A 27,302-nucleotide genomic window follows, 5' to 3' on the forward strand; every position below is an offset into this window, starting at 1 on the left:
AGGGACAGTTAGGTAAATTGGGGTGCATCCATACAATGGAAACTATTAAAAAATAAGCTGATATGGAAAGATCCAAATTATCTTAACGGAAAAGGCTAAGGAGCAAATTCATGTGAACCCATAAGTGTTTAAAAATAAATAGCTTACATATTCACTAAACAAATGTTTATTAAATGCTACTATGTGACTGGTAGTGTCCTGGGAAAACATACACAGAGTACCATTAACCAATAACCATTAACAATGGTTAGCTTTGGGGATGGGGTACTTTTCATTTTATAGTTTCTGTGCAATTTTAATTTTTATTGGGCATGTATAATCGGCATATTTAAATTTTAAGAATTTGTGCTGCTTGCTAGATTGTAATTGTTCACTCATCTAACCAGCAAGCTGAGAGTATCCTAAAAAGAGAGACTCTCATCTTGTAGGGGTTTTGTTCTTGTTGTTTTTAAATTAATTTGACAGAGAAAGAGCACAAGCAGGGGGAGCGGCAGAGGCAGGGGGAGAAGCCGACACCCCGCTGAGCAGGGAGCCGGATGCGGGGCTCGATCTGAGGACCCTGGGTTCATGACCTGAGCGGAAGGCCGACGGTCAACCGACGGAGCCCCCCAGGGGCTCCCCATCCTGTGTTTAATTGAAACGGTTCCCAGAGCGGAGGAGCCCGCCCGAGTCCTCGGGCCGCGCGTGCGCGGGGAGGCGGCGGGGGTCCTCCGGGCGCACTAGAGAAGGGCGGCGCGATCCTAGAGAGGCCGGGACCGCGGTCGGAGAAAAGCCGCGGCTCGGGCTGCGCGCGCGGCGGAAGGAGGCGCTGGGGGACCTTCGCGCGCAGCCCGAGCCCGAGCCGCAGCCGGAGCCGGAGCCGGAGCCGCAGCCGGAGCCGGAGCCGGAGCCGCAGCCGGAGCCGGTGGCGGGCGCCGCGTCTGTGCTGGACGCGTTCCTTGAGCTTTGGGTCCGCTGACCAGCAGTCGGACCCGCAGGCGTTGCGCGCCCGCCTGGTGCCTCCGGGGTGCTCCGGCCGCCGCAGGTGCCCTGCCAGCCGCCGCCGACCGCCGTGCGGCCCGGACGCCGGGTGAGAGCCGGCCTCGGGGGCCTGTGGACGGGACCTCGGACCTCGGGCGCGGGGCGGGAGCCGCGCTCGCCGGCGCTGTGTGGACGGGGCTTCTTAGCTTGGGGGCGGGAGTCACGCTGGCTGCGGTGGGGCTCGGGGCTTCTGACCTCGGAAGGCGGGAGCCTGGCTCGCTGGGGCTGTGGACGGCGCTCTGATGTCGGAAGATGGGAGATGCGCTCTCTAGGGCTGTGTGGACGGGGCCTCCGACCTCGGGGGGCGGGAGTCAGGCTCGCTGGAACTGTGTGGATAGGGCCTCTGTCGTCCGGGGACGGAAGCCAGCTTCGCTGGGGCTGTGTGGACGGAACCTCTGACATCCAGGGGTGGGGGCTGGGCTCACTGGATCTGTGTGGACGGCGCCTATGACCTCTGTGGGCAGGAGCCAGGCTTTCTGGGGCTGTGTGGACAGGGCCTCTGACTTGGGAAGGTGGGAGCCGCACTCGCTGTGGCTGTGGTGACGGAATCTTTGACCTCCGGGGCGGGGTGGGAGGAGTGGGAGTATGGATGGGATCTCTGACCTGGGAACACAAGAACCAGCCTCTGGGGCTGTGTGGACCCGGACTCCCTGGGGCCTCTGACCTCAGGGACTGGAGTCATGCTTGCTACGGCTGTGTGGACGGGGTGACTGAGCTTGGAAGGTGGGAACTGGGCTCCCTGGGGGTGTGTGGACGGGACCTCTGACCTTGGTGGGCTGGAGCCGGGCTCACTGGGATTGTGTGGATGGGGCTCTGACCTCGGAAGGTGGGAGTCGGGCTCCCTGTGGCTGTGTGGACGGACCCTCTGATCTCGGGGGGCAGGAGGGGCGGGAGCCAGGCTCGCTGGGGATGTGTGGATGGGGCCTTTGTCTTTGTTTGACAGGAGACAGGCTCGCTGAGGATGTGTGGACGAGACCTCTGACATCGTCCGGCGGGAGCCAGGCTCCCTGGGTCCGTGTGAACGGGGACTCTGTTGTCGAGGGACGGAAGCCGGGCTTATTGGGGCTTGTGCATGGGGCCTCTGACCTTGGGGAGCCGGGCTTGCGGAGGCTGTGTGGACTTGGCTCTGACCTCGGTGGGTGGAAGCCAGACTTGCCGAGGCTGTGTGAATGGGGCTTTTGACCTCGGTGGGTGGGAGCCCAGCCCGCTGGGGCTGTGTGGACGGCACCTGTGACCTCTGGGAGTGGGGGTTCGGGATTGCTGGAGCTGTATGGACAGGCCTCTGACTTCCGTGGGCCGTAGCCGGGCTTGCTGTGACTGTGTGGACAGGCCTCTGATCTTGAAGGGTGGGAGCTGGGATCAGTGGGGGTGAGTGGACAGGGCCTCTGACCTCACGGTTGCGGGGAGGCAGGAGCCGGGCTCACTAGGGCTGTGTGGACTGGGCCTCTGTCGTCAAGGGACAGGAGCTGGGCTCACTGGGGCATGTATACGGCGCCTCTGACTTCGGGTGGGGTCGGGGGAGCTGCTCACTGGTGCTGTGTGGACACGCCTCTGACCTGGGTGAGTGGAGGCTGTGCTTGCTGGGGTCCTGGGGACAGAGCCTGTCGGCGGCAGACGAGAGCCAGGCTTGCTGGGGTTTGTGGATGGGGCCTCTGACCTCGATGGGGCAGTGGGAGCCAGGCTCCCTGGGACTGTGTGGACGGGGACTCTGACCTCAGAAGGCGGGAGCCCACTGCCTGGGGCTTTTGGACAGAGCGTCTGACCTTGGGGGTGGGCGGGGGAGCCAGGCTCGCTGTGGTTGTGTGGACGGGGCCTCATAGAAAGACAGGAGCCGGCCTTGCTGGGATTTGCAGATGGGACCTATGACCTGGGAAGGCCTGAGCTGGGCTCCCTGGGTCTGTGTGGATAGGGCCTCTGACCTCGGGGGCGGGAGTCGTGCTTGCTGCGGGCTGTATGGATGGGGCCTCTGACCTCCGTGGTCGGATGCTGCGGTCTCTGGGGCTGTGTGGACAGAGCCTCTGACCTGGGGGTGGGGGGCGGGCAGGAGCAGAACTCGCTGGGGTTTTATGCACAGCCTCTGTCATCGGGGGTCGGCAGTCAGGCTCTCTGGGGCTCGTGGAGGGCACCTCTGACCTTGGCAGAGCAGCGGGAGCTGGGGTCACTGGGGCTGTGTGGACGGGGCCTCTGACCTTGGGGGGCTGGGGCAGGGGGGCAGGAGCTGGGCTCGCTGGGGCTTGTGGATGCAGCCTCTGACCTCGGGTGGGGTGGGGGGAGCTGGGCTCTCTGGGGCTCTGTGGACGTGGCTCTGACCCCAGTGGACAGGAGCCGGGCTTGCTCTGACTGTGTGGACAGGGCCTCTGACCTTAGCAGGAGCTGCGTTCGGTGGGCCTGTGTGGATGGAGCCTCTGACTTTGGGGGCCAGAGGGCTGGGAGTTAGGCTCGCTAGGGCTCTGTAGACGGGGCCTCTGTCGTCAGGTGAGGGAGCCGGGCTCGCTGGGGTTGTCTGGATGGAACCTCTGAGCTCCAGGAGCGGGCGCCTTGCTCGCTGGAGCTGTGTGGAAGGGGCGTCTGACCTCGGAGGGTGGGATTCGGGCTTGCTGGAGCTGTGTGGACAGAGCGTCTGACCTTGGAAGGCGGGAGTTGGGTTCCCTGGGACTGTATGGACGGGGCCTCTGACCTCGGGGTTGGTGGGGGCAGAAGGGGCAGGAGCAGGGCTCCCTATGGCTGTGTCGAAGGGGCTTTGTCATCGAGGGACGGGCTCTGGGCTGGCTGGGGTTTGTTGATGGGGCCTCTGACCTTGGGGGTGGGAGCAAGGCTCCCTGGGGCTGTGTGGATAGGGTTTCTCACCTCGGAAGGCAGGAGCCAGGCTCCCTGGGACTGTCCGGACTCAGCCTTTAGGGACAGGCCGGGAGCTGGGCTCCCTGGGATTGTGTGGACAGGATCTCTGACCTTGGGGGGTGGAACGGGCGGGAGCCGGGCTTGCTGGGGCTGTGGACAGGGCCTCTGACCTCGGTGGGGTGGGATTCAGGCTTGCTGGGATTGTGTGGACAGGGCCTTAGTCATCAAGGCATGGGAGCTGGGCTCATTGTGGCTTGTGGACGTGGCTGTGATCCCGGTGGGCGGGAGCTGGTCTTGCCAGGGCTGTGTGCTCAGGGCCTCTGACCTCGGGGTGGCAGGAGCCAGGCTCCTTGGGGCTATGTGGACAGAGCCTCTGACCTCAGGGGATGGTGGGGTGGAGGGGAGCCCGGCTCGCCGTTCTATGTGGCTGGGGCCTCTGTTATTGAGGGATGGGAACCGGGCTCTCTGGGGCTCGTGGACGGGGCCTCTGACCTCGGTGGGAGGAGCCGGACTCACTGGGGCTGTGTGAATGGAGCCTCTGACTTCTTGGGCTGGGGGCCAGGCTCGCTGTGGTTGTGTGGATGGGGCCTTTGACTTGGGGTGGGGGGCGGGAGCCAGGCTCACAAGGGCTGTTGGAAGGAGCCTCCGTCCTTGTATGGGTGGGGTGGGGGGAGCCGGCGAGGGACTGGATTTGGATGGCCGGTTGGCTGGCTCTTCTGGGAATATCCTGGATAGAGACCCAGGATCTCCTTGAGGACAGAGGGGTTTCCTGCGTCGGATAGGAGGTGTAGGCGGGCATTTGTGCTGGTGCTTGGGAAATGTGCCCTCCTGTAAGGGCCGTCCTGGCCATGAGGGACAAAGTGGGTGGGGAAAAGTCGAGCAGGTCAACATGGCAGTGACGTGAGGAGTCTGCAAAGGAGGTAGGGACTGTGTCTTTTATTTTGGGGTTTCTAGGGAATAGGGACTGTCTTTTAATTTGGGGTTAGCATTGTGCCTGTAAAATAATGTGCTTGGTAGTTTACTGAATGACAAACCAGTAACAAAACAAAACACGGAAGGTCAGATCCTGGGGTGTCTGAATCCAGTCCACAGAGGAAGAGTTGAAACCCTGTTTTTGGTGGCGGAGTTGTGTTGAACGTGGTCAGAATGGTGCTTTAGGAAATACTAATGCAGTGACAATAGAGCAGGCTGTGGGGCAGGGATACCACACAGAACGTTATTGTAGTCGTGAGTGTCGGTGGTAATGGGGAATACAAGGGAGGGAATGGCTGTAAGAGGTGTTCTGGAGGATTCCCCGGACCCAGAATGCTTATGGAAAGGGGCAGGGTTTAAACCTGAACGCACCGGGGTGGTGGTGATGCCAGTGGGAGTGGGGAGAACAGTGAGTGCAGCTGTGACGGACTCCGATTTCAGCTTGGGATGTGTTGAGTTTATGACCCAGGAGGATCTGGAAGGCATCCTACTGGCATTTTATGATGTGCGTCAGGAACGAAAAGGTGAGTTGGAGTCAGCCAGAGGCTTGTGTATTCTTGGAATAGAGATGTGCTGAAATTGGGATTAATGAGATCATAAAAGGAGAGAGAACTGAGAGAAAAAAACCTTGAAGCATGTGTTTCAGTTTCCTATTCTTATGTTAAAAAATTAGTTGAAACCCCAAACAGTGTCTTAAAACGTCCTTAATTTATTATTTTTCATGGTTCTGTGGGCGGACTGGCCATTTCTATTGGTGGGGTTACCTGTGTTGTGATCAGCTGGGAGCTGGGCCCTGCTGGACTTCAGCTGGGGCCTCTGGGGTCCCGTCCACGGCCAGTCCGGGCTTTCCCAGAGCGCAGCAGGCCCGCTGCGGTGTGCCAAGGGCTGCGACATGCTTCCTCTTGCAAAGCCGTTTTTGCAAAACGTTTTGGCCAAAGCAAGTCCTAGGTCAGCACAGACTCAAGGGAAGAAGAAACAGACTCCACCTCCTGAGGAAAGGAGTGACAAAATTTCATCCTAAGAAATTCTAGGGCACAGGAGACTTGGGAAACAGTCTGTCTCCCCGGCATTTGAGGTGGGCTCTCTGTGGGAAGCACACAGACGAGTAGGTTTGGCTCTGCCGTGGATACAGTTCTCTCCTCGCTCCGGCTGAGGCAGAGGCTGCGGGAGCCTTCTTCCTGCCTCCCATCCTTCCCGTCCCTTACCTGCTGGCTCAGCCCCCCTAGGGTTCAAGATAGATTCTGATGGTCACTGGCAACACAGGCAAGCAGGCTCTGTTTGTGAGCATGACTTACACGGTGGGGACAAAATACATGTTTCCGGAGTTCTGAAGCTCTTATTAATACATTATTGATCCATCCTTACATCTCGGGTGTGGAACAACATTTTTAAAGTGTAGATCTGGGCTAAGTGAACCTTTTCCTTTAAGCTCAGCATGGATGAAGCTTTGCCAGGCCTCACACCTGAAAACGGAGACAGCCTTGTGAAAGTGGAGGAGGAGGACCCCCCCTGGGAGCAGACATGGGGCTCGAGGGAGAGCAGCCGCCACGCTCAGGAGCTCTGCCGCCTGCGCTTCCGGCAGTTCTGCTACCAGGAGACCCCGGGGCCCCGCGAGGCGCTGAGCCGGCTGCGGGAGCTCTGCCGACGCTGGCTGCGGCCCGAGACGCACAGCAAGGAGCAGATCGTGGAGCTGCTGGTGCTGGAGCAGTTCCTGACCATCCTGCCCGAGGAGCTGCAGGCCTGGGTGCGGGAGCAGCAGCCGGAGAGCGGGGAGCAGGCGGTGGCCGCGCTGGAGGACCTGGAGAAAGACACGGGAGACCCAGGACAGCAGGTTGGTGAATACCTGACTGTTAGTTTGGTTTTTTTTTTTTAAAGATTTTATTTATTTATTTGACAGACAGAAATCACAAGTAGGCAGAGAGACGGGCAGAGAGAGAGAGGGAAGTAGGCTCCCTGCTGAGCAGAGAGCCAGATGCGGGGCTCGATCCCAGGACCCTGAGCTCATGACCTGAGCCGAAGGCAGAGGCTTAACCCACTGAGCCACCCAGGCGCCCCTGACTGTTAGTTTTGAACTTTTTAATTTTTTACACTTGATCTTAGCCAAAAGGCCGAGAAGCGATGAACTTTTTAATTTTTTTTTGAAGATTTTATTTATTTGTCATAGTGAGCACAAGCAGGGGGAGCAGGAGGCAGAGGGAACAGCAGACTCCCTGAGCAGGGAGCGTGATGTGGCACTTGATCCCAGGACCCCAGCGATCATGACCTGGGCCGAAGGCAGATGTTTGACTGACTGAGCCTCGCAGGCTCTTACTACTTTTAAATAATTTAAAACTGACAGAAGTATCTGGAAAGGTAGCACAGAGAACTCCTGTATCCTCTTCACCCAGATTCACCAGTGAACGCTGGATCCTGATGTGCCCCTCGCGTGTGGGAGCTGCCCCCATCCTCTCCGCGCCTGCGCGGTGTGTGGGTCACACACACACTCACGCTGTGTTTTCTTCAACCAGCGGGGTTCTCGGGGACACCTTACTTGTTTATGTAGGAACACTTAAGTGTTCAATACGGATTTCCGAAGCACGAGCACACTATTTTGTGTAACCAGAACACAAAAATCAAGTTGTAGGAAATTGAAATTGTTACGTACTATGATATACAGAGGAGTCCATGTTCACATTTTGCCGTATCCTCCCAGGAGTGGTTTTGGCCAGTGTCCTCCTGCTCCCAGGATACAGTCCGGCCTCACACGCTGCATCTGATCACTTTCCTTTAGTCTCCTTGAACCTGGAGTAGCTGCCTGGTCTTCCTTTGTCATGATACTGGTATTTTTGAAGAGGACAAACTGGTTACGTTATAGAACACTCATAAATGTGGGTTTGTCTTCTACTTTTCTCACAATGGAGTCCCACTTGTGCATTTAGGCCAGAACCCCCAGAAGCTCCGTGTTCTCCGTGCGTCCCGTCAGGAGGCACACGGTGATGTGTTGTCCCATTATGAGGCTAAGGGGGGGTCTGTCAGATGTCTGCAGTGTAAAGTAACCATCTCCCTCTTCTAATTCGTAAGTAACCCTTGGGAGAGGTTTGAGATCGGGCACATACCCTCTTCCTCATTAAAGTCCCACCCACTAGCGTCAACACCCACCCCTGTTTGTTCTCCTGCCTTCCTGGGCAGCGACTCTGGGTGGGCCTTGCCTCTGCTCTGTCACCACAAGCTCCGCGTGTGGAACAAAGTCCGAGTCCTGGTGCGTGTGCAGTCCTTGTCTACTGCACGGATGACCGTCCTGTCTTGCTCCTCTGTCTTACTTGCTGCCGCTTTAGAAGAGGACCGCGGCTCATCTGGCCCTCTGCAAGATGTCCCTAAGTACTGTGCAGTCTGCTTCCCACCAGGATGCCTTTTCAAGGTGAACCTTTTGTCCTCAGGCTTGTGTCTGTACTCAGGGACAGGACATGTACCCATTGGTGTCAGAGTATCAAGGAGCCTCTTTGGAGAGTCAGAGCCTCCAGCTCCTGCCCAGGGTAACTGGCTTGAAGTGTGAACCTCCAGAGCTCTACCAGAAGAACCCCCAAGAAGTGATAATCTGTGAATATTGGTATTTTGACAGTAGGTGTAGAGTAAATGGTTCATGTAATAATGTCATCAGAGGGAGAGGAGAATGTATCGGGCTCACATTGCTTGTGGTGTTTACCCACAGCATACAGCATAAATAGGCCTTGATATTACCCCACTTACATGGCTAACGGTTCTTTTTTTTTTTTTTTTAAGATTTTACTTATTTATTTGACAAGAGACACAGCGAGAGAAGGAACACAAGCATGGGGAGTGGGAGAGGGAAAGCAGACTCCCTGCTGAGCAGGGAGCCCGATGTGGGGCTCGATTCCAGGACGCTGGGATCACGACCTGAGCCAAAGGCAGATGCTTAATGACTGAGCCACCCAGGTGCCTCATGGTTGATGGTTCTATATTATTTCCTCAGCTATGAAAAGCCAGCATTACAATAAAGCCCCAGAATGGTTTACGTGAAGTTGAGAGGTGGTAGGGAGCCCCACAGTGGGCAGACATTACCACTTACTTAGGAGAATATTCATCTGCTGGAAGCAGTTTCATTTTCACTGGAGATAGGAGCGGGGGAATGAATGGAGGTGGGCAGTTGTCAGACTGGTGAGGATGATTGACCAAAAGATAACAGCGGTCATAGGATGGGAGATTCTTTCATATAAGTGAATTTTTTTTTTCTCAATGATTTTTTTTTAATTTAATTTTTTCAGTGTTCTTAGATTCATTATGCACCTCACCCAGTGCTCCATGCAATCCGTGCCCACCACCAGGCTCACCCAACCTCCCACCCCCCACCCTTCCAAAACACTTAGTTTGTTTCTTAGAGTCCACAGTTCCTCATAGTTCATCTCCCCCTCCGACTTCCCCCAACTCACTTCTCTTCTCCTTCTCCCAGTGTCCTCCTTGTTATTCCTTACGCTCCACAAGTGAGTGAAACCATATGATAACTGACTCTCTGCTTGACTTATTTCACTCAGCATAATCTCTTCCAGTCCTGTCCACGTTGATGCAAAAGTTGGGGATTCCTCTTTTCTTATGGAGGCATAATACTCCATAGTGTATATGGACTATATCTTGATCGATTTGTCTGTTGAAGGGCATCTTGGCTCTTTCCACAGTTTGGCGACTGTGGCCATTGGTGTTATGAACATTGGGGTACATATGGCCCTTCTTTTCAGTATATCTGTATCTTTGGGGTAAATACCCAGTAGTGCAATCGCAGGGTCATAGGGAAGTTCTGTTATTAATTTCTTGAGGAAGCTCCACACTGTTTTTCCAAAGTGGCTGCACCAACTTGCATTCCAACCAGTAGTGTAAGAGGGTTGCCCTTTCCCCACATCCTCTCCAACACATGTGGTTTCCTGTCTTGTTGATTTTGGCCATTCTAACTAGTGTAGGATGGTATCTCAGTGAGGTTTTGATTTGAATCTCCCTGATGGCTAGTGATGATGAACATTTTTTCATGTGTCTGTTAGCCCTTTGTATGTCTTCATTGGAGAAGTGTCTGTTCATGTCTTCTGCCCATTTTTTGACGTTTTGTGTTGAGTTTGAGGAGTTCTTTATAGATCCTGGATATCGGCCCTTTGTCTGTAGTGTCATTTGTAAATATCTTCACCCATTCCATGGGCTGCCTCTTTGTTTTGTTGACTGTTTCCTTTGCTGTGCAGAAGCTTTCGATCTTGATGAAGGCCCCAAAGTTCATTTTCGCTTTTGTTTCCTTTGCCTTTGGAGACATATCTTGAAAGAAGTTGCTGTGGCCAATGTCAGAGAGGTTACTGCCTATGTTCTCCTCTAGGATTTTGATAGATTCCTGCCTCACATAGAGGTCTTTTATCCATTTCAAGTTTATCTTTGTGTGTGGTGTGAGAGAATGGTCGAGTTTCATTCTGCTATACCTAGCTGTCCAATTTCCTAGCACCATTTATTGAAGAGACAGTCTCAGGTACATGAATTCTTAAAAGCTGCCCGAGATGGCTCACAGAGCCAGAAGCCAGAAGCCAGCGGTCATCTGGGCAGAGTGATGACCTGCTGTGGTTTCCTGCATCCCTGCAGGGAGGCACCACTGCTATGGTGTGTGTGATCGGGATGAGAATGCTCTTTGGGCCCTCAGGAAGCAAGTCTTGTCATTTTCAAGTGCTTTTTAAAAAGTATATATCCTTTTAGCTCCTCAGTATTCTAGAGACTCTAGCTAAAGGCCTACCAGTTATAATCCCAGCACATTTCTCCAGGTTACTTGAGACTACATGAACTGAAGACCACTTCCTAGGCTACTGGCATCCCTTTTCCTGTGCTGGTATTTTCAAGGGATAGTAAGTCAACCAGCATGGCTAAAGGGTAGGGTTTATTTAGCAGGAGCGTGAGGGAGGAATGGGGAGATCATGTGGCAACATCTTACAGGGTTAAAGTTTGGAGTCTCATTAAACAGGTGCATGCTGGGTGGCTCAGTCAGCTGCATCTCTGCCGCCAGCTCAGGTCATGATCTCAGGGTCCTGGAATTGAGCCCCACACTGGGCTCCCCACTTAGCTAGAAGTCTGCTTCTCTCTCTCCCTCTGCCCCTCTCCCAGTCATGCTCTCTCAAATAAATAAATCTTTTAAAAAATAAATTCTCTCCTTATGATGTCCTTTTGCCATTTTAATTACTATGTGTCTTGGTGTGGAGCACCTTAGGTGGATCTTTTGGGGGGATCTCTTGCCTCCTGTATAAGGTTTTATTTATTTGAGAGAGCAACAGGGAGCATGAGCAGGGCGAGGAGAAAGGGGAAAGGGGAAAGGGAGAAGCAGACTCTCCGCTGAGCAAGAAACCCAGTGCAGGGCTTGATCCCAAAACCTTGGGATCATGACCTGAGCCAAAGGCAGACCAGCTAAGGCACCCAGGCACTTCAAGAGTCTGTTTTGATTTCTTTTCCCTTTGTTTTATTTTCTAAATTCCACATGTGAGTGAAATCATATGACATTTGTCTTTCTATGAATTATTTCACTTAGCATCATATTGATCTAGATATCCTTCCATGTTGTTGCAGATGGCAAGATTTCATTCTTTTTTATGGCCAAGTAATATTCCACTATAGAAATATACCATATTTTTATCCATTCATCTGTGGAGGAACACTTTGCTTCCATAATTTGGCCACTATGATGTATAAACACAGTGGTGCCTATATCCTTTTGAATTAGCATTTTCATATTCTTTGGGTAAATATGCAGTAGTGGGATTTCTGGATTGTAGGGTAGGTCTGTTTTTAATTTTTTTGAGGAAACTTCATACTGTTGTCCACAGTGGCTGTACCAATTTGCATTCCCACCAACAGTGCAGAAAGGTTCCTTTTTTCCATATCATCACCAACACTTGTTTCTTGAGTTTTTGGTTGTAGCCATTCAGACCGGTGTGAGGTGGTATCTCCTAGTTTGGATCTGCATTTCCCTGACGCTGAGTGATGCTGAGCTTGTTTTTCACGGTTCTGTTTGCATCTGTATGTTGTCTTCAGAGAAATGCCAGTTTGTGTCTTCTGCCCAGTTTGTAGTTAGATTATTTATTTTGTTGGTGTTAAGTTCTTTATATATTTTGGATGTCATTTGCAAATAGCTTCTGCCATTCGGTAGGTTTTCTTTTAGTTTTGCTGATTGTATCCTTTACTGTGCAGAAGCTTTTTATTTTGATAAAGCCCCAATCGTTTATTTTTGCTTTTGTTTCCCTGGCCTCTGGGGACATATAAAAAAATGTTATGGACAATTTCAGACACAATACTGCCTGCGCTCTTGTCTACAGTTTCTGTGTATGGTTTCAGAAAGCGTGGCAGTTCCATCCTCTGTGTGGCCGTCCAGTTCTCCCAGCACCGCCAGCTTGTGAAGAGACTGCCTTTTCGTCATTGCATGTTCTACCTACTTTGTCGAAAATTAATTGACCATAACATCATGGGCTTATTTCTGGGCTCTCTAGCTGCTCTGGTGATGTGTGTGTTTATTTCTGTGCCAGTATCTTACTTAGTTACTGCCTCTGTGGAGTAGAGCTTGAAATCGGAGATTATAATACCTCCAGCTTTGTTCTTTTTAATGATCGCTTTGGCTATTTGGGAACTTTTGTGGTTCCACACAGATTTGAGGACTATTTGTTCTAGTTCTGTGAAAAATACGTTGGTACTTAGATAGGGATTGCATTAAATCTGTAGGTTTCTTTGCATAGTGAGGATATTTTACCAGGTACTCTTTTTCCAGTATATGAGGAGGAGTATCTTTCTGATTGGGTCATTGTCCGTTTTTGTTTTTGTTTTTTTTAAGATTATTTTTTTATTTATTTGGCAGAGAGAGAGAGAGATCACAAGTAGGCAGAGAGGCAGGCAGAGAGAGAGGAGGAAACAGGCTCCCCGCTGAGCAGAGAGCCCGATGTGGGACTCAGTCCCAGGACCCTGAGATCATGACCCGAGCTGAAGGCAGCAGCTTAACCCACTGAGCCACCCAGGCACCCTCATTGTCTGTTTCTTTCACCCAGGGTTTGTAGTTTGCAGAGTACAGGTCTTTCACCTCCTTAATTAAGTTTGTTCCCAGGATTTCATTATTTCTGGTGCAGTGGTAAATAGGACTGTTCTGTTAATTTCTCCTTCTGCTACTTTTTTACAAGTGTATGTATAGAAATGCAGTGGACTTTTGCGTACTGATTTTGTGTCTTGTGACCTTACTGAATTCATTTACTAGTTCTCATAGGTTCCTGGCGGTCTCTAGAGTTTTCTCTGTAGAATATCATGTCACTGCAAATAGTTTCCCTCTTCCATACCAATTTGGATGCCTCTGATTTCTTTTCCTGTCCTGATTGCTGTGGCAAGGACTTCCAGTACTACGTTGAATAAAAGTGGTGAGAGTGGAAATTCCTGTCTTGTTCTTGATCTTAGGGGAAAAGTCAGTTTTCACCACTGACTGTGATGTTGGCTTTGATTTTTTCATATATGGCCTTTATTAGGTTGAGGTATGTCCTCTCTAAACCTTCTTGAGGGTTTGTATCACGACTGAATGTTGTACTTTGTCAAGTATTTTTTCTGCATTTATTGAAACGATGATTTCAGTCTTTTTGAATTTGTAAGACTTGTTTTGTGGCCTAATATGTGATCCATTCTAGAGAATATTCTGTGTACACTTCAAAAGAATGTGTATTCTGCTGCGTTAGTATGAAATGTTCTGATTCTGTTAGATCTGTCTGGTCCAGAGTGTCCTCCAAAGCCACTGTTTCCTTGTTGATGTTCTGTTTGGGTGACTTGTCCGGGGATGTGCGCGGGGCGTTCAAGTCCCCTGCTGTTACTGCATTACTCGCAGTTTCTTCATGTTTGTTATTAACTATTTTATACATCTAGGTGCTCCCATGTTGGATACATAAGCATTTACAAATGGTATATCTTATTGTTGGATTGTTCCTATCATGTAATATCTGTCTTTGTCTCTTGTCTCTGTTTTCAAGTATACTCTGTCTGATAGAAGTGTTCTACCCACGCTTCCTTTCACTTCCATTTGCCCGATGACTGCTTTTCTGTCTCTTCACTTCCCATCCGCCTGGGACTTAGGGCTGAAGTCTCTTGTGGGCAGCATAGCGCCGGGTCTTGGGTCTTGCTTTTCTGTCCATGCCATCATTTGTGTTTTGATTGGAGCATTTATTCCTTTTACAGTCAAAAATTATTGATAGGTATGTACACAGAGCCTAGAGCCATTTTGTTACTCTTTTATGTCTTTTAAAGTTCTTTTCTGCTTGTTGCGGAAAATCCCAGGTGACTGAGGAAACTGAAATGGCACATGGAGAGACGGGAGAACACAGCTTTATTAGCGCTAGCGGGCCCAGTGGGATCGTTCCCAAAGACTGAGCACCGGACAGGGTTAGGAGAAGTTTTTATGGTTACAGGCAATGGGGGATGGTGACAGGGTGTTTTTGAGGTCTCTCAAGGCCAAATGGCCCTTCCACTTGGAAGTATAATCTATGTGGAGGTAAGTCAAGAGAGTGCTAAATCACTTAGGGGGCTGTTTCTCTTTCTTATTTAAACAGGACTGGGCACCTGGTCTTTTTCTTGTCTCAGTAGGAGCAAAGACTTGTTATCTTGTCTTAGTCAAATGGGATGGCTATTTGGTCTTTCCTTGGCCCCAGCTGGAGCAAAGGGGGGCCAGGGGCGGAAAAGGGGCTGGAGCCGGGAGTTTCCGTCCGCCTCATGCTCTCTTGCTTTCTTTGCTCATGGTGTGTTGAGTTTCTTCAGTAAGATTACTTGGATTCCTTTGGTTTTTTGCAGTTCACTGTTTTGATTTGTGGTTACCATTAGGCTTGTGCATAGTATCTGCCCCCGGCAGTCTGTGTTAAGTCGAGGGCTGCTTATGTTTAAACCCATTCTTTACTCTTCCCCCTCCGCGGTTTTGGTATGTGGTTTCATATTTCACATCCTTCTGCTTTGTGGATTCCTTGGTTGACTTTTACAGCTACACTTGATTTTCTTCCTCGCGTCCTCCCTGCTGTCCTATTTCTGAGTACGGTCTTCCCTTCCCACTCAAGAGTCCCCTCGACCGTTTCTTGTCAGGCTGGTTTAGTGGCAAGTTCCTATAACTTTTGTTTGTCTCAGAAGCTTTTCCTCTCCCATTCTGAGTGATAGCATTTCTCCATAGAATATTTTGGGTGGCAGGTTGTTTTCTTTACGCATTTTTTTTTTTAGATTTATTTATTTATTTATTTGACCGAGAGAGATCACAAGCAGGCAGAGAGGCAGGCAGAGAGAGAGGAGGAAGCAGGCTCCCCGCCGAGCAGAGAGCCCGATGTGGGGCTCCATCCCAGGACCCTGAGATCATGACCTGAGCCGAAGGCAGCAGCCCAACCACTGAGCCACCCAGGCGCCCCTTCTTTACGCATTTTGAATATAACTCGCTACTCCCCTTTGGCCTGGGTAGTTTATCCAGAAAAACCAGCTGATACCCTTATGTGGTTTTTCTCTGTATGTAATGGTTTTCCTTTTGCTGCTTTTAAAAGTTTCTCTTCCTGAATTTTTGCCATTTTAATTACTATGTGTCTTTTTATCCCCCAGATATTTTATTTATTTATTTATTTGAGAGAGGGAGAACGACCATGAGCCGGGGGGAAGGGGAAGGGGAAGCAGGCTCCCCACTGAGCAGGAAGCCTGCTTCAGGACTCCATCCCAGGACCCAGAGATCATGACCAGAGCCGAAGGCAGAGGCTTAACTGATTAAGCCACCCAGGCGCTCCTGATTTCCGTGTGTGCTGGTGCAGACCACCTTTGGGTTGACTTCACTGGGGGCTCTCTGTGCCTCTAGACTTGGAATCCCGTTTCCTTTTCCAGATTGGGGAGATTTTCAGCTATTAAGGAAATTTTCTGCCTCCCTTCTTTCCTCACATCTGGGATTCCTCTAATGTCAGTTATCATGCTTGATCTATTTTCATCATTTATTAATCTTTGTTCTTTCTGTTCGGCTTGATTACTTTCTGTTCCTCTATCCTCCAGGTCATGGATCCATTTTTCTGCTTCCTTGTTTACTCTTTATTCCCTCTCGTGTATTTTTAATTTGTTCTTCTCCTCCGATGGGTTCTTTTTTATCTTTCCTGTCTCTTTAAGGGTCTCAAGGAGATCCTCCGCTCTGAAGCCCAGTGATTACCTTGAATCTGTCGGGTACGTTACTTACCTGTCTCGTCTGGACCGTGTTCTCGGTCTCATTTGTCTCTCCTCCGGTGTTAGGACGGTCTGCTGTCTGCGGCTCTTCTAAGCAGCGGCCTCGTGGGGAGTTGCGCCTGCCGGGCAACGTGCCCCACTCATCAGGACACATGCGTGGGGGGTCTGTGTTGTGTGCGCCCCAGGGCTGTGGGGGGAGCTTCGCATGCCCTCCGGGCTCCCTCCGCCTGCTGGAGCCTCGTTAGGTCCCTGTGAGTCAGTTTGAGGCTGCCTCGGGCTCGAGCTGAGACAGTCCCAGTGTTTGCCAAAGAGGCAGTGGCACCGAGTCGCGAGGTACCCCGTGTCCGCCCCTGCGCAGCTTCAGAGCAGATGTCTGCCCCGCTCTGCCCCGGGGGAGAGTGGGGCTGGCCCCTCTGGGGACTGCTGGCACACTGCCAGGCATGTGGCCTGGGTCTGGATGGGCTTGGGCTCAGGGTGCGTTGGAGGGGGCAGGGCTGTGGCATTGGCAGCTTGTGGGTAAGGCTGGCCGTGAGGGGTGGCCAGGAGCCTCTTTAGAAAACTCTTGCCACAAGCCAGATCGGGAGGCCCCTGAGCATGTGGACGCGCCTTGTGGTGTGGCAGGGCCATCCAGGTCCCAGGGAGGAGGGCACTGCAGCGCCCAGAACGGCTTCGGAGGGACTGTGGCTGGAGGCGAATAGGGGGCGGAGGCTTGCGGGGAGCGCAGCACCGGCCCGGCCCCCACTGGCTGCAGGACACTCAGAGGGCGGCTCACAAAGCTCGTGCCGCAGACCGCGGGCATTTCTCACACCGATGCTGCTCTGCGTCTCCCGGCCGCAGACCGCGGGGCTCCCGTCTCCTCCCGCCCGCCTTTCCCAGAGCTCCGCAGGGGATCTTTAAAGTCCCCGCTGAAGCACCCCTGATCAGATGCCCTGGGGGAACCCGGCCGCTCTGTTTCCGAAGCCAGAGGCTCCGGGCTTCATCTCCTGCCGTGGTTCCCAGGCCAGGCGGGGTCTGCTGCTCTCCCCTCTCGGTGCCCAGGGTGTCCGCCCCCCTCCACAGACAGTGGCAAGGGTCTGTCTGCCTCCTGACCGCACCTCCGCCCTCCCATCTTCTCTCACGTGGCTGCTTCTCTGCATTTCGCTTGCGAGAGTCTGTCCTGCCAGTCTCTGCGGCATTTTCTGGGCTGTGTGCGCTGAAGCAGGTGCGACCTCGTCCTACCCACGGACCAGGTAAGCAGCGTGCCCTGCTGCACCATCTCCCCTGGATGGCTCTCCACTTCCCCCTGTCGCTGCACTTCACTCCGATGCCCCTGCACCTGCGAGGATGAATGGAGATGAGGATCTGGGATTATTCTGCGCGGGAAATCCTCTTTTCAAGCAGCAGCACGGTGCCCGGCCCCTGCAGTCCTCCTTCCTGTTTGATCACTGTGGCTCCCTTTCGGATGGGCGGCTTCCGACGAGGCGGACTGCCCGCCTTTCCACCTCCTGCCTACAGTGGCTTCGTCTGTGGGAGGGTTTTCGTCTCCCAGAGAGCCCCCCGCGCCCCGCACACACCCGCACACACCCGCACACAGCCGCTGCTGCTGTCCGCTCCGCTCCCGCAGCTCTCCTGCAGTCCCGTCTCCCCTTGCCCCCCCACCCCCGCCCCGGCTCAGGTTTCCCTGGAGCACTAGCTTCTTCCTCCTGCTTATTTTCATCTGTGACTTTAAAATTCGCTTTATGTGACAGGGCACTGCTATAAAGCACTTGAAGAGTTCGCACTCGGTCGTGCGGGTGGGGGACCCTGCAGTTTTAGAACTAGGTTCCGGACAGAATGGGGACAGTTGTGGCACGCCACCTCAGTTTCAGGCATGTTAGAGGCTGTGCAGCACCCCCCCCCCCAGGGCACTGCTCCAGGCTCTGGTGGCTCAGACAGGACGCCCGTCTCCTCCCCCACAGGGCCTGCTCCCCCGCGACCAGTCAGAGGCAAGGACGCAGCAGGGTCCCAGGTGAGCAGGGTGCCCGGCTCACAGGGGTGTGGTGGGTGGCAGCCCGCTTTCCCGCCATCTCCTCCTTGCCCATGTCAGGCTGGCGGCCCTCACCGTGGGGAGCTTCTCCAGCAGCTTGTGACGGGTCAGGGCACGGATGCCTCCTGCGGGGCCCGTGTGGGTGACCTGCGCGTGCCCTAGTCTGCGCTGTGTTCAGGAGGCACAGCCACGTCTCAGTGTGAGAGGGCAGAGGCAGACCCCTGCGTGCGCTTTATCTTGGGGGCCTCCGCCGTATCTCCCCCACCTGGCTTCCAGGATTCTTCCTTCCCGTTCTTGGTTTTCTGGCACAGACCTGACCTTCAGGATGGTAACGATGGTAACACAAAATTTCCCGTCACCACCCCTTAGTCTCTCAGTGGTTCAGTCATTTTCCTAGTCATTTACTTAATTATTAAGTCTTCCATCAAGGCCTGTGTCGCTGAATCAGTTTTCTCAAAGCACGGTCCTCGTGGAGTCCTCCCCTCCCTTGGTCCTTTCTTGTGGCTTCTAATTAGTTCTTGTGCCGTCTATTCTTAACAAATATTTTATCTTTAGGAAAATAACTGTACAGAAAAGAAGTCATCTACATGTTTTTAAATCAATACAGTTGATGCTGTGGGTCGCACTGTGTCCTCCTGAAAGGTACTCTGCAGCCTAGCACTGTAGGTACCTGTGAACGTTAGCTTATTGGAAAGACACTTTTGGAAATGGGATGCAGGTGAGATGCGGTCGTCCGGGATCAGGGCGGGCGCAGGTCTGGTGCTGTCCTTAGGAGAAGGCCGTGTGAAGGCAGACGGGAGGGACGCATCTACAAGCCAGAGAACACGGATTCCTGCCAACCACCAGCAGCCAGGAGGGGGGCAAGGATGACCCCCCCCCCCGCCGCCAAGACCCTCAGCGAAAGCACGGCCCTCTGGGGGGGGGCTGCGCCACTGCCCCTGGAGTGGGGATGCGCCCTTCACAACAGGACCCCCAGCTTTACCACAGGGAAGACTAAGAGGCCGTCTTTTGCCTTTTTAGACATCAGTGAAGACTGAGGAAGAAGCCACCCAGGCCCTTGTCACAGAGCAGTGGCCACCTCCGAGTCAGATCCCCGGGAGCCCCCATGGGAAGTCGGCTCAGGAGAAGGTTCCAGACGTCTGTCTGATGGGTGAGGGCAGCCTCTGGCCAGTCCTGTGTCTGTGCACACCTTCTCCTGACATTAGCTCTGAATGACCCTTGTGAGCCAACATTCCCGACAGCCCGTCGCTCTCCCTTCCCCTTCTCTGTCCTCTGCCTGCGGACTTGTCCCAGCCCTTGCCCTTTCACATCCCCCCGTCTTCTTCCGTCACTCATCACCCAGCTTACTGGCTCTGGTCACCTTCTCGCTCATCCCTCCGTACTCCCTGACCCCCTCACGACTCCTCTGCTTCCCGTCTTCTTTCCTATAAAGGGTTCCACGTAAGTGTCCGGTTGAGACATCTCCAGTCTGGAAACCGCACACACGCCTCTGCCTGATCCCTTCTTTACCTCAGAGAAGCTCTCTTCACGCTCCAAAAAGACTATTGTCCTCACATAATTTTCTTTAAATGTGCTTTATCTTGCTAGACCCTCTTCCCAGCTAACTGACCTTCCTCATTATCTTCCCGTACTGTGCCAGACTTTGTAGGGCCGTGGGACAGCACTCCTGGGACACCTGATGATTACGTTAATTTGAAAATCCTATTCCCAGGGCGCCTGGCCGGCTCTGGCAGTAGAGCAGGCGACTCCCGATCTCAGGTTGTGAGTCTGAGCCCCACCTTGGCCGTAGAGCTCCCTGAAAAAGCCAATTCTGTTCCCTACTCTGGAAATTTTTGTTTTCCTCTTTCTTAATTCAGGCAACAGATGACATATAAATTGTATTATTTTAGCTGAAGAAGTTGTAACTGAAGATGGATTATTTAATGCAAAGACAGAAACTTCTCAAGAAACGGAGCACGCTGCTGAGGCCCCAGGAACAGCCAGTAGGTGAGTGTCCACTGGTCCACAGCTGCTTCCCTGGGACAGTGCAGGACCAGTAACTCTCACTTCTGTCACCGCGGGAGGCCCGAGTCACCGCGACCTACCAGTATCGCATTACACAAAACCTTCAGTTGGGCACAGTTGCCTCCAAGAATCCCATCCTGACTCCGTTTACCTTTCCCCCTTCCCTGAGCGTCCTTAGGTCTTTGTGGAACCACAGAAGAGCCAGAGAAGGCAGAGAATTTAGACAAGAGTGAGGCCTGTCGTGGCGGTGGAGAGAGACCTCACGTTAGCAAAGTGGCTGGTGGTGAAGGAAGTAAAGACAGCAGCGGGTGCTTGGTGCCGACTGCGGGCATGGAGCACGGGGACTCCTCACGCAGGACAGGAGGGACTGGGTCAGAGGCAGAGGGCTGCGTTCGGGTGAGGCCATGAGCCCCTCGGAGCTGAGGAGAGGAGAAAGGAAACAGTGCGGGGAAATTAGCCTGCCTCAGGGCAGCGGCGGGGGGCTCCGAACCGCAGCTGAGTGAGAGCGGAAATGTCTTAAATCCTAAGAAAAGTGAAACTGTTCATAAAGTCCAGAGGCCTGAGCCAAGGTCCACCGAAGGAGATGACGCTTTGTGAGTCCTCGTGCGCGCGCAGTGGGAATCCGGTGGTGTCCGCCGGGGGCGCGTGGCCTCAGAGCCCAGAAACCTGACTCCCCGAGTGTGCACCGCTGCGGCCCCGCCAGCCACAGTTGCTTTACCTCCTTTTCCTGCTACTCGCTCCCCTTTCCTCCTCCCACCATTCTGGGCCATGAGGCGCGTCCATCGTCAATATGTGTTTGTACAAAATACGCACTTTGGCACGTTTTCAGACCTGCGCGTGTCTCCAAGTACTCACAGCCGCCACGGAGCCCGCGGGCCCTCGGCAGGGACACCGCTGCGCGCGGCTGACTCCGCTCCACGCCCTCATGGGGCACTTCTCCGGGCCAGACTACCGGCCGCAGGACCGCCCAGTCCGAGGACGTGTCTCCGTTCGCTTCCGCTCAGTACCGCTGCCTGGACTCGCGGAGAGAAGCACCGCCTGTGCTCAGACCAGCCGGAGGAGGCTCCTACTCGCCAGCCGGTGTCATCACCCAGTTCTGGCCCCCGTGACTGCAGGACGGTCCCTGCGGCGCCAAGTACTAGGTCTACAGCGGGCAGGAGGCCGCCCCTACACGTGTCCTCCCGGGACCGAGAGTGCAGACGGCTTCCCGGAGGCCCTGCCCGGCTTCCCGTTTCCCACTGGCTGAAAGGGACTCCGGGGACGTCTGGCGGAAAGAGGCTGGTGGCACCGAGTATCGGGAACGGGATTGGAAGGACTGGCGTGGACCGGTTCCGGCCTTTACTGGACCGCAGCTGCCTCCGGGAGCCCTGGCTTTCCGACGAGCGGACTCGAAGAGGCACGGGCTGCTGGCAGGACAGTCGCAGCCTGCCACTGTCCCCGAGCAGATGGTCTGGGAAAGCTGCTCGGGTTTCTGTCACAGGCCCGTCGAGCTACACGGTGTGGATCCAGGACCAGTGATGAGCTGATGGGCGGAGAAGAGCGGTGTTGGACTCTAGCCACCGTGCTTACGCTCCGGCTTTCCACCCGGTTTCCCTTGGCTCCACCCGGTCAGGAGGTGCCTTGTCCCTGCCGGGCCCAGTCCGGGAGGGCACAGCGTGGGGCCGGGGAGGGGCCATCTGGACGGGACTCGGGCTGGGCGGGGGTCTGGGGCTGCAGATGAGGTGGGAAGGAGAGAGGCCGAGGAGGGACCACGCGGGCGCCCGAGAGGGTCGAGAGCTGGGGGGGAGGGTGTGGCGGGAGCGGGAGCAGGCGGCCGGGTCAGCCGCACTTTCTGCCTGAGCCCTTCTGGGGCCTCTCTGGAGCCGGGCGCGAGGGTGTGGGGCTGAAGCTTTGAGAAGGATGAAGAGGTGAAGTGCGGGGAGCGGGGAGCGAGGGGCCGGGGAGCAGGACTCCAGACAGGGTGGAGGCTGGCCGAGTCTCGGAGACCGACGCGGTGAGCAGGGAGCGGCGCCCACGCGGGGGCGAGGACTGGAGAAGCCCCGATGGCGCCTGACCCGGCGCTGAAGTCGGGCCGCAGAAGGTCCCTGGGCAGGTGCTCGGGACGATCCCGGCCAGGGAGGGGCTGAGGTGGCGGACGGCGGGGTCAGCCGACTGAGCAGGAAGGGAAGTGGAAGCAGGAGGCGGGGAGGGGCCGTGAGATGGGAGGGCAGAGGCGTGGGGCGGCCACGCGAAAAGGCGGCAGACGGCGGCCTCCGCACAGGGTCCCCGCGGCGGGAACCTCAGGCGACGCCGAGTGGGCCGCGCGTGCGCACTGGAGCCCCCCGGGACAAATGCTGTAGGCAAACAAGTAAATGCATGCCGCGGAAGTTCTATTCTTTTCAGTGTCTTTCCCCCTTAGTCTAGACTGTTTCTTTACCAAGAGGACACGAGTGGGGAAATCCAAACTTCTCAGATAAAAAAAGAAGCGTGTGTAGAATGTTTCTCGTCTTGGTGACATTAGCTTCCTTCCTTGTAAACCCCATAAAAACCAGTTCAACGGCACTTAAGTTTTAATTTCTCTTAAGTTTCTCCCCAGAACAGTGTGTCCCCCAGCTGAAGGTAGAGCTGGGAGAGACTTAATCCTTCCACACTCAGAAGTGCTGAGGGAGGCGTGAGGGAGCCCAGTAAACAACGACCCCCTTCCTTGTCCAAGTTTTAGACGAACTGATGGAGATACAGGAGTAAAAGAGATGATTCTGGAAACCTCAACTTCATTACGAACAGAAGCTTGGCTAGGAAAGGAGCCCCCCAGCAGCCCACCTCCTACACAGGCCTGCCCGGTACAGCTTGGGGCCAAAAGGAGCTTGGGGCATCTGCCACCTGCTCCCAAAGAGGGAGGTGCTGCCCGGAGATGCCCAGCTCCTCCTTCCAGACTCACAGCTGGTTGTGGGGAGGAGTGAGCGCAAGCCAGGGAGAGGCCACAGCGTTAGGTCCTAGGAGTGAGAAGCAGGTAATCACACAGGATTCATAGTGAGACTAAGGATTTTTGTGTTGTTTTCTTTTTTCATTCCAGAGATGGCATGCCCCAGCCACCTTGTACTTCTGTCCCTGCTGACAGGACAGTTGCACATTTGAACACCCTGAAGGACCGTTACCCGGGTGACTTGTGGGCCCGAATGCACATCTCCTCCTTGGAATATGCTGCAGGAGACATGACCCGCAAGGGGAGGAGAAAGGACAGAGCTCGGGTGAGTGAACTGCTCCAAGGCCTTGCATTCTCTGGGGACTCAGATGTGGAAGAAGATAACAAGCTTGAGGCCCACCACGCTCAAAAGAAGCTAAAGATGTCAGATGTACCAGAGAAGAACTGGACCAAAAGAGACATTAAACCCAACTTCCCAAGCTGGTCAGTGCTGGATTCTGGACTTTTGAATCTCAAGAGTGAGAAGCTGAACCCAGTAGAGCTCTTTGAGTTATTTTTTGATGATGAAATATTCAACATGATTGTCAATGAAACCAATAATTACGCATCTCAGAAAAATGTCAGCCTGGATGTCACAGTTCCGGAAATAAGGTGTGTCTTGGGTATCTTGCTTTTGAGTGGATTTGTGAGGCGTCCCCGAAGGGGAATGTACTGGGACATCTCTGATGCTGACCAGAACCTGGTTAGAGATGCAATTAGAAGGGACAGATTTGAATTGATTTTCTCATACCTACATTTTGCAGATAATAGCCATCTAGATCAAAAAGATAAGTTTACAAAGTTGAGGCCTCTCATAAAGCAAATGAATAGAAATTTCCTCCTGTATGCTCCCCTGGAAGAGTACTATTATTTTGGTAAGACGATGTGTGAATGCTTTGACAGTGACCAGTTCCTGAATGGGAAACCTCTTAGAATTGGCTATAAAATCTGGTGTGGCACAACCACACAGGGTTATCTGGTGTGGTTTGAGCCTTATCAAGAAGACTCCACAGTGATGGTGGGTAAGGATGTCGATCTGGGTTTAGGTGGGAATCTAGTGCTGCATTTTGCTGATGTTCTTCTAGAGAGAGGCCAGTATCCCTACCACCTGTTTTTTGATAGCTTCTTTACGAGTATCAAATTGGTGTCAGCCTTGAAGAAAAAAGGACTGAGGGCAACAGGAACAATTCGAGAGAACAGGACTGAAAAATGTCCCCTCATGAATGCAGAACATATGAGGAAAATGAAGAAGGGATATTTTGATTTCCGAGTAGAAGAAAATGAAGAGATAATTTTGTGTCGTTGGCATGGCGATGGCATTATCAGTCTGTGCTCCAACGCTGTGGGCATAGCACCAGCCCGGGAGTTCAGGGGTTCTACTAATGAGGAGGACGTCCACCAGGGAGCTCAGCCGGCCCTAGTGAAACTGTATGGTGAGTGCAGGGAAGGTGTCGCTAAAATGGATCAAATCATTTCCAAGTACAGGGTGAGAATAAGAAGCAAGAAATGGTACTCAATTTTGGTGAGTTACATAATTGATGTGGCCATGAACAACGCCTGGCAACTACATAGAGCCTGTAACCCGGGCACCGCTCTAGACCTCCTAGAGTTTCGGAGATACGTTGCACATTTCTACTTGGAGCACAACGCTAATCCATCAGATTAAGGCAGAAAAAATGAACATGATGCCAATATTAACAGGACAAAAATATCACAGGTACAAATCCGATTGTACCCTTCCAAAGCAAACCTGATGCATGTAATGGAATTATTAAGTAAATATTTTTTAAAAAGACGAGCATCTGTGTAGAGTTTCAAAGACTACTGTAACAAGTAATTTTTCAAAAATTATCTGTAAAAATGTTGAACTTGAGTGTTACCTTTTTCTATGACTAATTTTTGATGTGAGATATGGGAAATCATTTGTTGAATTGATTAAAGAGGTACAGTTTCATTCTTTCAGCGCACAAATTAATTTTTTGTGGAGATTTTTAAAAAATGCAAGTGCTGTCATAGTACACAGGGTGGTGCTAAATCTGCAGTTGAAAATCCAGGCAGATGGGTGGCTCAGTTGGTTGAGCAACTGCCTTCAGCTCAGGTCACAGTCCTGGAGTCCCCAGATCAAGTCCCACATCGGGCTCCCAGCTCCATGGGGAGTCTGCTTCTCCCTCTGACCTTCTCGCCTCTCATGTTCTCTCTCACTGTCTCTCTCTCAAATAAATAAATAAAATCTTTAAATAAAAAAAAAGAAAAAATCCAGGCAGAGCCCATGACATAAAGATGATCTAAGAAAGACCTTGGGTGATAACAGGCTGAAAACCTCAGTGCTGCTATAAAACTGGACCAGATGGTGGGCAGGAGAGGAGGGCCAGGCCGGCGCGCTGGCAGGGGGTACTGTAAAGGAGAAACGGGGGAAGCAGTGCCTCTGGAGGCTGAAATGGAAAGCTGTGTGCTGCTGGGACTCGGAACTGGCAGAAGCAGCTAAGAGTAAAGAAAACTGAGGAAACAGGAAGCAAATCAAGTAACAACAGCATCTTGGGAGGAAAGGAGAAGTCACCAGCAGGGTGAAGTGGACATAAAGCCCATGGAGAAAAAGCTGTATGTCAAATTGAACAGCCTAGAAGAAATGGATAAATTCCTCAAAGCACAAACTATCAAAACTTAATCAGGAACAGGGGCACCTGGATGGCTCAGTGGGTTAAGCCTCTGCCTTTGGCTCAGGTCATGATCCCAGGGTCCTGGGATCAAGCACCACATTGGGGTCTCTGCTCAGCAGGGAGCCTGCTCCCCACCCCCTGCCCTGCCTGCTGCTCTGCCTACTTGTGATCTGTCTCTCTGTTAAATATATATATATATAAAATCTTAAAAAGAAAAAAAAAACTCAATCAGGAAAAAAAAGAGAAAACCTCAAACATGCCCATAACCAGCAAAGAAATTAAATCAGTAATCAAAAATCTCCAACAAACAAAAATCCAGGACCAGATGGCTTCACAGGAGAATTCCACCAAGCATTTAAAGAAGAGTTAATACCAATTCTACGCCCAGAATATCCCAAAAAAAGAGGAAGGAAAACTTCCAAATCATTCCATGATACCAAAACCAGATAAAGACACCACCAAAAAAGGAACTAGAGGCTACAGCACAGAAATAGAGATGAATGGACCTTGTGGTCCCTTACTCACAGTAGAGTAGAGGTGGCAGAAACAGGAGGGCAGTCCTGGCAGGATGGAGCAATGTGCGCACAAGCGGGCTCATCTGAGAACACAGGCCATCGCCCGAGGCTCTCCCAAGCTGCTGACTTGAGGGTGATCTGTCTGGGACTTGCACTCCCAAAACCAAGCCACCTCTTTCTATTCCCAGATCTCCCATCATCTTGGGGCAAATCTTATGAAATCCCAGCCCAACTCTCACGAGATCTCGGGGCATATCTTGCAGGAACCGGTAGGAGAGGGAGGCCCCTAGCTAGCCTCCTTTGTGTAATAAGTAGGTCATGATGCATATGATGCAAAAATCCTCAACAAAATATCAGCAAACTGAATCCAACAATATATTAAAAAAAATAATACACTACTATCAAGTGAGATTGATTTCCTAGACGCAAGGGTGATTCAATATTCACCAAACAATCAACATGGTATATCAAATTAATAAGGGAAAACACTAAAATGCTTTTATGATCATTTCAATAGATGCAGAAAAACATTTGACAAAATACAACATCCATTCATGACAGAAACCCTCCGGAGCATAGGTCCAAAGGGAACAGATCTCAACATAATTAAGGTCTAATATGAAAAATCCACAGCCATCATACTCAGTGGTGAAAAACATAGCTTTTCTCCTCAGATCAGGAACAAGACAAGGAATTCCACTCTCATCACTTTTATTCACCATAGTTCTGGAAGTCCTCACCGCAGAAATTAAACAACATAAAGAAAAGGCATACACATTGGTAAGGAATTAATAAAACTCTTCCTGTTTATAGATGACATGATACTATATATAGAAAACCCTAGAGACTCCACCAAAAAACTTCTTTAGCTGAGAAATAAATTCATAAGGAAGCAGGACACAAAATCGGTAAGCAGAAACCCACTGCGTTTCTATACACTTGTAATGAACTAACAAATTAAGAAAACAGCCCCGCAGCTGCACCAAAAATAATACCTAGGAACAAATGTAACCATGGAGGTGAAAGACCTGTACTCAGAAAATAATGGAACACTGATGAAGGAAATTCAAGACAACATAAATGAAAGGCATTCCATGCTCATTTAACAAATAGTGTTAAAACATCTATACTATGCAAAGCAACCTACAGATGTCACGCAA

The 27,302-nt window shown here is 52.3% G+C and overlaps 1 protein-coding gene across 1 annotated transcript; it reads left to right on the plus strand.

The window, feature by feature from the left end:
• The first annotated feature begins 757 nt into the window (after nucleotides 1–757).
• PGBD1 (piggyBac transposable element derived 1) lies at nucleotides 758–24,941 on the plus strand. The gene is made up of 5 exons (XM_082731586.1): nucleotides 758–1,069; nucleotides 6,265–6,661; nucleotides 19,046–19,175; nucleotides 19,915–20,011; nucleotides 23,082–24,941. Exons 2-5 carry the CDS (start codon nucleotides 6,266–6,268, stop codon nucleotides 24,634–24,636), a joined length of 2,178 nt encoding a protein of 725 aa, XP_082587712.1. The 5' UTR covers nucleotides 758–1,069; nucleotide 6,265; the 3' UTR covers nucleotides 24,637–24,941.
• The last annotated feature ends 2,361 nt before the right edge of the window (nucleotides 24,942–27,302 follow it).

The sequence above is a fragment of the Mustela nivalis genome (genome assembly GCF_964662115.1).
Source record: "Mustela nivalis genome assembly, chromosome: 5".
Classification (NCBI taxonomy): domain Eukaryota; kingdom Metazoa; phylum Chordata; class Mammalia; order Carnivora; family Mustelidae; genus Mustela; species Mustela nivalis.

Bases quoted from the DNA above. Each gene is read 5' to 3' on its own strand.
- PGBD1 (XM_082731586.1), top strand. From the start codon at position 6,266: ATGGATGAAGCTTTGCCAGGCCTCACACCTGAAAACGGAGACAGCCTT. The intron at 6,662-19,045 runs GTTGGTGAATAC...TTGCCTTTTTAG, and splicing joins CGGGAGACCCAGGACAGCAG to ACATCAGTGAAGACTGAGGA. The intron at 19,176-19,914 runs GTGAGGGCAGCC...GTATTATTTTAG, and splicing joins TCCAGACGTCTGTCTGATGG to CTGAAGAAGTTGTAACTGAA.